An 11,509-nucleotide genomic window follows, 5' to 3' on the forward strand; every position below is an offset into this window, starting at 1 on the left:
CAAACCAGACAATCAAGAAATATAAACAAAATCATAACCCGCCAAACCCTCCTGGCTTTACCCCCACTCTACAGAGTTCAGGATCAAGTCTATCCATAATCAGTGCCCTCATAAGCCTCAAGCGAACATCCTCATGGATCTCCCTAATCAAGATCGTAATCCCCCTGACCCCTTCCAAAAACCTAGAGTTACGCTCTCCCCATACCCTATAGATATAGGCACTCCAGGATAGCCTAAGCAGAACCGAAAACGGAGTACTCCTTCTACCCTTAACCAGCACCCAAGCCAGCTCTTGATTTCATCTCCAGACAGTTTTATCCCATCGACATAGCAACAGTATCCCCCTCCACGTCGCTATAGCATTCTCACATGAAAAAAAATATGCTCCCTCGAGTCCACCTCATTAGAGCATAGATATCAAGCATCATCTAACACTATCCACTATTTCAACATAAATTTTTTGTTTGGCAACCGGTTTAGAATCGTAAACCATACAATCATTACACATCTAGGGATATACATAGGAAACCAAACTAGTCTTGCCCAACCAACCTTCTCATACTTTACACGAGTCACCATTCAAACCTCTTTAGTTGTCCCAAATCCAATCCACCAACCTGACATGACATCCATAAACTGACAACTTCTCCCCTTAACTTCAACAGCTTCTTCCAGTACCCTACCCTTCATTACTAGTCATCCGCCCAACTAATCCAAAGAGGGTAATCCTTAACAGCTTACCTGAGCCCCCTAGCCGCTTTATCAGACCCCTTCTAAAAGAACCTAGAGAAGATTTGAGCCAACTATAAAGGATACTCTACACTAGTTGAAGGCGTCCAGCATAGGAAAGCAACATTGATGCCCATACATTTATCGTATCCATCATCCTCCCCAACAAGGGAGCATTATCCTTCTCAGACAATCTTTTAGTGAGAAGGAGGACTCCAAGATAACTCACTGACAACTAACCAAGCTTAAACCTTGTAAGCTTCTGCACATCGGCCACCTCACTCCCACTAACCCCTGAACAAAATACCTCAGTCTTTATAGGATTCAAACAGAATCCAGAAATCTTACGAAATTCCTCTAGCACACACCCAACCCCTCAGTTGAGTCCACACTACCTCTAGCAAAGATCAACAAGTCATCAACAAAGTTAAGGTGTGTAAGCCCCGCCCTTTTACACTTAGGATGATACTTGAAAACTCCCCCTTAGTAGATACATCCAACATCTTCGACAAGACACTCATTGCTAAAACAAAGAGGTAAGGAGACAACGAGTCTCCTTGTCTCACCTCCTTGTCTCACCTCCTTCTTACCATCAAAGTAACCTTCCAACCCCAATTAAAAAAAACGGAAATCCTTGTGTGTGATACAACTCCTAATCCAATTAACAAACACCAGAGAAAAATCATAAGCCTTCAAAACACACAAAATAAACTCTTAATGAAGAGAGTCAAACGCCTTTTAAAGGTTGATCTTAATAGCACAACAAAACGATAAAGTCTTCTTGCCATAACTCCTAACAATTTCCTGCCATCATAAGTTTTTTTTATTGTCTGTGGACATCTTAAAGATTAAGTAGTTTTTGAGATAAAATCTAGTAAATAAATTAATTAAAAAATTTATTTTAAAAATTTTCAATAATTTAAGAATGAATTTTAAATATTTTTATAGATATTATGTTCGAACTTAAAATTTTGTTTCATGTTTATTTGTAATTTTTAAATTTTTGAATGAAAATAAAAATTAACTCAAAATTATGTTCGTGTGGCCAAGACAAACACCGTTTGGTTAACGAAGAAAAAGACAAACAAGAACCGAATGTTTTGACCTTTAAACCGTTGGATCAAAATCCTAAAAATCCAAGGGTGGAGATAAAATCCATAAAGATAAACACTGGATGCGAACCTGTTCTCCCTGCGTTCTAAAGAGACCAAAACCCTCATCTCTCAACCTTCCATTGCAGTCGCGGCGTATCCATTCTTAACTAGTAAAAGGTTAGTCTTTCACTATTTGATTTACCAGTTATGTATCGTTGACGTTCTATAAAAGCAAGCTTTTAGTTTCGTCTGATTTTGCACTCCTATTTATCTCTCATTCCCCGTCATTAGATCTGCTAACTTGAATTGTTTTGGTTTAAAGACTATATTTTTGGGAAGATTTTAAGTAAAAGACTGCTTCTGGTTGAGGTTTACATCCTTTTTTAGGTTTGAAGATGGTTTTCATGTTTACAGGCATGCTTTTAGCTGCCTCAACTTATATTCTTTTACCTTTCAGGCTTAATAACATTGGGCAACTCAAATTTAGTATATTATTAAGCTTATGTTTTATTCTCAAGTTCTCATCCTCTCTGCAAATATCTGATGATATTGTTATCTTTTGTGATTTCGCATTCTCAGTTTTTCTTCCCACTATTTTTCATTGTTTTCCCCTTCTACTTATTATATTATTGCAGGCATGTGAAACAAAAAGTGATGTAGATGGACAGCCTTTTGTTTCTTTTTATGTTTATTCTTTTTTATTTTTGCTTTCAATCTATGTTGCTCAGTGATGGCTGAGGAGGGTTCTTATTTTAATTTAATTGCTTCCATATTAGTGTATGATTGTTTCTTATGTTTGATCTATAGTTTCTTTTTATTTATTTAATTTGTTCTGTTCTGAGTTCTCATAAGCTTATTAACTTGTTTACTGTTACGAACAGATGAATGTGGAGAGGCTCACAAAGATGGCTGGTGCAGTCCGCACTGGTGGAAAGGGTAGCATGAGAAGGTATGATAATTTCCATAGATTGGCTAGCTATATGAAGTTTGTTGATTGCTCAGATGCAAAAATTTGGACATAGCTGCTGTTGAGCTCTTTAGGCGAGACTCTTGAGTCTTGAATCAAATTATTGCCTGCTGTGCTTTATTAGCGACATGTAGAATCTTTTAGCTGCCCTCTTAGTCTTTCCTAACTTCAATTTTTTTAGTCTATGGCATTTGGATAAAGTGCTTGAATTTCAATGTATTTTTATAGTTTGCATATCCTTATCATGTTACTTTTACCTACGTTAACAGAAAGAAGAAGGCTGTACACAAGACAACTTCCACTGATGACAAACGGCTACAGAGCACCCTCAAGAGAATAGGAGTGAATGCTATTCCAGCAATCGAGGAAGTGAACATATTTAAGGATGATGTTGTTATCCAGTTTATTAATCCAAAAGGTAGATATTGCTTTTCTGAAGTGGACCGCATACTTTTTTCAAATGTTTTGCATAGTAACTAGTACACGATGATTTATATTTCAGTCCAAGCTTCTATTGCCGCCAACACTTGGGTTGTTAGTGGTTCCCCTCAGACCAAGAGTAAGCCACTCTTAACTTTTAAGCCTTTGAAAGTTGATCAAATCTTAATGCTATTTACCCTTTGAAGATACACTGTCATTAACTTTAAAGACAGAGAATATTGTTTGCTCTCAGCCATTATGCAGTTTCCGATAGTATTTTTCGCTTTGGTTTCTTGACATGTGCTCTTCATGTGTTTCAGAATTACAGGATATTCTCCCCGGAATCATCAACCAATTGGGTATTGTACTACTATGCTGTCATTTTTGTTATTTTCTCCTGCTTGCAAATTCGTGTAAAAGTCTGACCCGTATTGTCAAACTTTAGGGCCGGATAACTTGGATAACTTGAGGAAATTGGCAGAGCAATTCCAGAAGCAGGCACCTTCTGCTGACGGTGGTGCAGCCATTGCTCAGGAAGATGATGATGATGATGAGGTACCGGTACTTGTGCCCGGCGAGACCTTTGAAGCTGCAGCAGAAGAAGGCGAAGTTGCTAAATAGCGGTTTTAGAGAGAATTTAGTTGTGATATGTAACATGTTTTATCTTTCCTATTTTACTATGTTGTTTGGTTGGTGCACTCCCTTTGTAGTCCTAATGTTTTGGTTCATGTTTCTGGAATTCCTGCTATTGCTGACATGGTATCAATAGACTGGCAAATTGGTAGGGCAGCAACACTGTCTTTGATGTTTTTTGGCTTTGCTACAACTGTTTATGGTTGGCTTTAGTACAATAGCAAAAATGCCCCACTTTAATATGGCTAAAGAGGGCAGTGTGGCTAGTGCTGTTGGAATATATTGCATGAGTTATTCTCAACACCTTTCAACCATTTTTAAGTTTTATTAGTTTCTGCTGCTCAAGGGCAGACTGGTTAATCATTGCTTTCTTTAACCAAACAGGGGAGGCAAGACACTTACTCTGCTTGAAAAATCGTAACTGCTCCAGTTCCCTCAGTATTTCCTTAAGTCCTGGATTTAATCTATACTAGTTTTTAATTTTATGGTAAAAATATTTATCTTCTTTATTTTAATTTTTTTTGAAAAATATTATTAAATTTATTAAACCTAATATATTCTAAAAAATAATTTCAATATTCATGATTTAGGAAATTACTATTTAATAACTACAGATTTATTTTTGTAATAAAATTTTAAAATTTTAAAAATAAAAGAACTAAAAATGATTACATTGAAATGCATAAATTAAATTTATAATTCATACACGATATAAGAACGAATAGATGAATTTGAGAATATTTCTTTTGGATGATTTTTCCACATTCGACTAGCATTGATTAGCACCACTAACGATGGCTCGATTTGATCATCATACCACTCAACTATTTAAATGGTTTAATCAATCTACCCTCCGTTAACATTTAAAGAAGGTGATGATGTGGCATTTAAAACAGTTTAATATAATTACATAATTGATCACTGTTATTTATATATTCTTTTAATTTGATCATAATTTTAATAAATTAAAATAAGTTTAACCCTCGAATCAAGAGGTAGCATGTGTCATTGGTGACACCTATCATAACACATGTCATCATTCATTTAAATGACTAAATTTATTTTATTTTTAAATTAATAGATTTATTTGACACATCTCACTCTCTTAAAAGAAAACAATAAATAACGCAACAAGCAAGCAGGGGAACTCGAACCCCAATCCCTTGGGCTGAATTAGATGGAGTCAAACCAGCCAAGGTAATGCATTCGATATTTTATGGACAACAAATCACATAAATATATTTAATAAATTAAAACAAAAACAAAAACAAAAGATTTATAAAAAACAAAAATATATAAATAAATTTAATAAATTAAAACAAAAACAAAATATTTTATAAAATTTAACATATATAAAATATTGTTGATTTTGAGTAAAATATTTACATAAATATAAGATATATATCATTTGTTGTCTATAAAATACCAAATATATGCCTTGGCTCAATGGTTTGGCTCCAACTAATTAAGCCAAAGGAATTTGGGTTTGAAGCCCCCGGTTTGCTTGTTGCATGATTTATTATTTTCTTTTAAAAGGGTAACACGTGTCACCCTCTGATTAAAGGAAAATACATTTATTATATTAAAAATAAATTAAAATATATTTAGTCATTCAATCGGATGATGACACATGCCATTAACGTGGAATACGTTGTAATCCGAATATTGTAATTTGAAGCATTATGCTAGACTTAGTTGAGTGGTTAAGGCATGGGACTTGGTACAAGAATGCCCTAGGTTCAATCTCTTCAACACATTGTTCATAATTATTTTCTCTCTTTAATAGGGTGGTGACACGTGCACCACTTTATTGGATGGAAAATTTATTGAATTAAATAAACAAAAATTAAGAAAATATCATAGGCAGTAACACATGTCACTATTTAATTTGAAGATTAAATTTATTTTAATTAAATTAAATTATGACTAAATTGATATAATATATATAAATATTGAGGACTAAATATATAATTATACCATGTTTTTTAACTGCCATGTCACCTCATTCGTTAAAAATTAACGGACAGTGGCTTGATTGAAACATTTAAATAGTTGGGTGGTTTGTTTGATCAAATCGAAACATCGGTGGTCAAAATGATTTTTGACCATAGTTGAGTGGTCACCCGTGTAGTTTACCCTAAAACTAATGTAACTGATATTGTATTTCAAATAAATTACATTTAGATTTTCAACTAAATTATTATAATATGTTGAGTACTTTATAATTTAACATTTTATAAATTAATTTATTGGTGTTCATCTATACTTGTCGAGCGTTATAGAATTTTTCATTTTTTAAATATGTGATTGACTAAATATGGTGTAAATCATTTAATTGTAAGGAAAACTTTTTTTGATTCAATAAAGCAATTATAAGTCTAAAGATAAATTAATTCAATAAAGAAATTAACTATTTTGATTCATTTTTCGTAACTTCTCTTAACGTAACTTGCAATTGTGAAAAAAATTTATTTACCAAAAGTTTTTAACATGATTTACATTTTATTAAAAGAATATCATAAATATTATCATACAAAAATTAAATGAAAAAAATTAGTGATATAGTAAATAATTAAGGATATTTTGATAAGTTTGAAATAATTTTCACAATTATACTTTTATATAGATAATAATAAAAATATTGATATTATAAACTATACAGCTTATAATTTTTTAAATGTTGGCAATCGGTTGAAATCAACATTCAACCGTCTGAACACTCAATGATCAAATCCCCATAATTCAAGTGCAGTAAAAATGGATGATTTAGCGTCGCGATTTTTTCTGTCGTCGTTGATTTCGACGATTCTTCATCCATATGTCATCAGAGCACGGTTAGTCTATTGTTGAGGAAAATGACGGAAAAGAGAGATAGAGGGAGAGAAAACATGGGGATGAGGGAAGAGACTACGATAGGGACGAGAAGATAAAGGTCGCAACAGGGTTTAAATTCTTTTCTTTTTTGAAAGTATTTTTATTCTTTTTAAAATTAAAAATTTTGAGATAAAATATAAATGTGACATATGTCTCTTATAATTAATTTTGACGTAGTTACTTCAAAGTATAATAGATAAAATATTAGACATATTTTTATCGAATTTTTTTACGTACAAAAAATAATTTTGAGTACAGTACTTATTTTTATATTATATTATATTAAGCCTGTAAGAAACACCAGCTAGGGTTTTTAGTGATTCTGTGTGAGTGAGGGCTAGAAAGCAACCGGAGAGCCGCAGGTGATTCACTTCCTGTTTTACTTAATTTTCCGTAGAAAATGGTGGAAAGTAAAATATAAATGATCTGTCTTCTCCCTTTATCTCTATCTTTGTATCTGTATCACTCTGAAAATATTTGTAAATTCTTTATTGGATTGTAGGTAATGAACACTTTCTGTTTGCCACTTTTATTTTTTGTTAATTCTATAAATCTATAGGAAGAACATTGCTTTGTTTGTAGATTTTTAATCTTTTTGTATTGTTTATATTATTGGGTGAAGGAGCGGAAGAATGTCTCACAGGAAATTTGAGCACCCAAGGCATGGTTCCCTTGGATTTCTTCCAAGGAAGCGAGCTTCTCGTCACAGAGGAAAAGGTATTCTTTTCCATTTTCTTTTGCTTATTTAACAATAATGGGATGATGTAGCTGTAGAAATTCTAGAAATGCATCTGATTTGTAGCTATTGTATTTTTATGTGATGGTGATGTTTTGTGTTGGTGCAGTGAAGGCATTCCCAAAGGATAACCCTAGCAAACCTTGCAAGCTCACTGCCTTTTTGGGGTACAAGGCTGGTACGACTCACATTGTCAGAGGTCGAAAAGCCCGGATCTAGTAAGTTGGTTTTCATCTACTAACTCACCCGATTATTCTTATTGTTTGCTTGTGATGCAGTTATCTTTTTTCCGAGCTTTGTAAACATTAGCCTGAAAATGCATTGAGCTTCTTTTATTGAATTACATTTGTATATTGGTTTATGCATCTTTAAATTTAAAATTGGAGTTCTACTTTATTTGATATTCTTTATTTCTTTATAGAGCTTCACAAGAAGAAGACATGTGAAGCTGTTACAATCATTGAAACCCCTCCTATGGTGATTGCCAAGGAAGCACCGGGACGCCATAGAGATGCATTTTCACCGATACATCCCCGGCACGGGGACGGCTGGGGTACGTACCGGGGACATGCCACGGTGGCAGGGTACGGCTGAACGACGTCGGGGACGGCATGTGACTTTCACATGCGTCCCCAGGTACTTTTCGTCATTTTACTTAAAAAAAAAACTCACAACAGCATAACATAGTTGGAGCTTTCGGCAACAATCGGCAGCAACGAGCTTTATTTGGGTGGTGAAGTAGGATTTGTTACAGCTTCTGCTTCTTTTACCAAGCACACTGCTGGGATAAACTTGAACAAGCCAGATTTCTCTGCTGCTCTTTTGCTGTAAGTATTTCAAGATCATATAAATTATTTCGTACCAATATGGTAATTTGTTTATGGACATTTGTTTGCTCTCTCTCTATTCTTTTTTCTTTGTATGGTCATGATAGTGCGAATGGACACAGAAAGATTTTCATTTCTTTCAGCAGTCTGTCTTTTTGCCATGGTCTTATTTCTCATTCTCAGAAACAGAATTGTGAAACTATGAAGAGTTTCTCTTCTGATAGGTTATATTGTATATTGATTTAGGTTACGAAGCTGTTGAAATACAGTTTAGAGATGCCCATGAAGGTAATCGGCGTCTAGGGATTTAATTAAACTGTTCTAGGTGTTGTTTTAGTTGCTGCCATTTTGGGAACAATCGGATTGCCCATTCTTGGATTATATTGTTTTTGAAAGTCCACCCTAAAAAAATGATAAGAAAAGAACATGGAGTTTTGAGTAGTGAAAGCAAGATTTTTTTCCAATAGGGATTTAATTAGGTGGGAGAAGCTGAAGAAAGATTCTTATATGGCTTTTGGTGAAAGCATGAACTGTTTTTTTTAATTATAAATTCACTATTGATATGAAATTTTGAGTAGTAACTGGCTTTCATTGTGGATTTATGCTTCTTCTTTGTTCCCTTGTCTTTGCTAGCAAGCAACTACTGATATGGAGTTTTGAGTAGCAACGCATACTTCTTTTTTTGTTTTTGGTTTTGTAATCCCCCGCCTTTGTTTGCAAGCAAATGACTATTGATATAGAGTTTCGATTGGCGAGTAGCAACTAACTTTCTTTTGTATTATACTTCAAGTGGAAAGTAGCAAATGATTATTACTCTTTGTTTGTTCCCTTGCATTTGATAGCAAATAAATGATATTTGAACGTTTTGGTCTTTTGTTGTTTGCTTTAGAACAATTATGTTCAACTTTTAACATGTGTCATGCTAAAATGTTTCGCCAAGCTGTAGTTCAACTCTAGTTGAGGGTCAGTTCGGATATTTGCACCTTAATTTCCCATAGTTGTTCACAGAGGAATTTTGCATCTGTGCTAAACAGAAGAGTGAGATCTCTCTCTAAAACCTATCTTAAGCGACTTTTACATAAGCTGATTGAATTTTAGATCTTTTCTTTATGATGTTGGCTTTTTTAATATGAATTCAGGAATTAAGGGGAGAGCATTTGTTAAGGGGCTACTGTATAGATATGCTAAGATGTTTATTTTCTTATTAGTTGTTTTATATTCGTCCGAGGATTTGGATCATGTGAATGTTGTTGTTTTATGATGAACATCTCTTTTCGCCTTTTATATTCGCATGCTTTGTTTTCAATTACATTCAATTGATGCATGATATCTCTTATTGTTGTTTAAGTCTTGACATTTGAGTTTATTTATGATTTTTTATATATATTTATAATTTTAAAATTATTTTATATGTCGTTTCCTTTTCGTCCCCGTATCCTGTAATTTTAAAAATTGTCGTTTCCCGTCCCCGTCTTCGTATCCGTATCCGTATCCGTATCCGTCCCGTATCCGTATCCATATCCGTCCCGTATCCGTATCAGTGCAACGTAGGTGATTGTTGGGGTTGTTTGATATGTGAAGACACCTCGTGGTCTCCGCTCACTGAACACCGTCTGGGCTCAGCATCTGAGCGAGGAAGTCAAACGTCGGTTCTACAAGCACTGGTGCAAGTCCAAGAAGAAGCCTTTTGTCAAGTACTCTAAGCAGCATGCAAGTGAAGAAGGGAAGAAGAGCATCCAGGCTCAGTTGGAAAAGATGAAGAAATATGCAACTGTTATCAGGGTCTTGGCCACACTCAGGTTATAACAATATTCAACTTAAATCTTGTTTTCTTTTTTTGTACTGTAAAGTTTTTGTTTCTTTTGTATTGTTTTCAGATTGTAATTCTTTATTAAAACCTGTTTCAAGGCGGACACCATTTTCTGACCTAGTACATTACAGATTAGGAAAATGAAGGGATTGAAGCAGAAGAAGGCACACCTAATGGAAATCCAAGTCAATGGCGGAACAATTGCTGACAAGGTTGATTTTGCTTACAAGTTCTTTGAGAAGCAAGTCCCCATTGATGCTGTTTTCCAGAAGGATGAAATGATTGATATCATTGGTGTCACAAAGGGTAAAAGTTATGAAGGTATTGTCACTCGTTGGGGAAACAAACTGGATCAAAAGTCGTACCAGAGCTGACATCTGATCTGATACACAGCTATTATCTGAGATAAAAATAAACAATTCAATAAGTCTTTTGATCTTATTTTCTTAAATCCTAATCAATGTAAATAACCGAGCTACCAGTTCAATTTTAGGTATTTAAATAGAATAAATAATTATATGTACACATGTAAACCCCTAATATTACCCAGCCGAATACTTCAACTGTATTTTTGTTTTTATGGAATCTATATTTAAAATAGAATATTTTTAAACTCACTACATATAAGTAAAGGTATGATTATCTTAGAACCCTCTTCGAACTGATGTGGTATCGGTATCAGAGACAAACAAGCCACCGGCTACAAGCTTTGTTGGATGAGGATCCCGTCGGGGTAGGGAAAAAGTGGGCATGTTTAGGACACGGTCAAACACGTTTGGATGCCCGAATGAAATGATTAATGGCAATGGTATCCCAGAAAAACGAAATACCTATGAATCAAATGAAAGCGGCCAGTAAAAGATGAAAGATACAAGAAGAAAAATGCTTATTTAAATGATACTACTATTTTGACTATTATTTAAGCTGGATTAAAAATCAATAAAAAAAGTTACTATTTTGAGATGTGTACACATACATATCATATACATTTGTCGTGTTTTTTGTTATTTTAATTATCGTATCACGATGTGTAGAATTTTAACCGTGTTTCATGTCCCTTGTTATTTTCAAGTGACTTGGGGTAAGTTCGGTTTAAATGATGTGGGGATTTATTTTCCCACAACTTGATGTACTGTTTCTCGATTGTCTGCTTTTTCAAGCACTGTTGTAGAAGAGTTTGACCTTCACGTTTTCAAGTTTAAATTTTTGACTGGTTTCATAAACCAAAAGCCGACATATTTGAAAATCCATCGACATGTTCTAGGTTTTATTGACAAATGGTATGCAGAGTTGAGAGTTCATTGCCACAAGTCAACTACAAAGAATAGTCCTAAGTGTCTGTTTAGCCTTTAGCTGGGTATTTGCCTTGGAATTGGTTTGAAAATTTGCTTGATACCAGTTGCAAGTTGCATTCATGGG

At 34.2% G+C, this 11,509-nt stretch overlaps 1 protein-coding gene and 1 pseudogene across 1 annotated transcript; both read left to right on the forward strand.

Moving 5' to 3' along the window:
• Positions 1-1,872: 1,872 nt before the first annotated feature.
• Positions 1,873-4,003, forward strand: LOC120217050 (nascent polypeptide-associated complex subunit beta-like). The gene is made up of 6 exons (XM_039214272.1): positions 1,873-2,000; positions 2,705-2,772; positions 3,060-3,208; positions 3,293-3,349; positions 3,531-3,569; positions 3,656-4,003. Exons 2-6 carry the CDS (start codon positions 2,705-2,707, stop codon positions 3,829-3,831), a joined length of 489 nt encoding a protein of 162 aa, XP_039070203.1. The 5' UTR covers positions 1,873-2,000; the 3' UTR covers positions 3,832-4,003.
• A 3,172-nt stretch (positions 4,004-7,175) lies between these two features.
• LOC120217048 lies at positions 7,176-10,566 on the forward strand (annotated as a pseudogene).
• Positions 10,567-11,509: the final 943 nt, after the last annotated feature.

Source organism: Hibiscus syriacus, unplaced genomic scaffold (genome assembly GCF_006381635.1).
Source record: "Hibiscus syriacus cultivar Baekdansim isolate YM2019G1 unplaced genomic scaffold, ASM638163v2 tig00110177_pilon, whole genome shotgun sequence".
In the NCBI taxonomy this organism is placed as follows: Eukaryota; Viridiplantae; Streptophyta; class Magnoliopsida; order Malvales; family Malvaceae; genus Hibiscus; species Hibiscus syriacus.

Excerpts from the sequence above, each read along its gene's own strand:
- LOC120217050 (XM_039214272.1), top strand. The coding sequence starts at position 2,705 with ATGAATGTGGAGAGGCTCACAAAGATGGCTGGTGCAGTCCGCACTGGT. Across the intron at positions 3,209-3,292 it reads CCAGTTTATTAATCCAAAAG|TCCAAGCTTCTATTGCCGCC; the intron begins GTAGATATTGCT and ends TTTATATTTCAG. Across the intron at positions 3,570-3,655 it reads CGGAATCATCAACCAATTGG|GGCCGGATAACTTGGATAAC; the intron begins GTATTGTACTAC and ends GTCAAACTTTAG.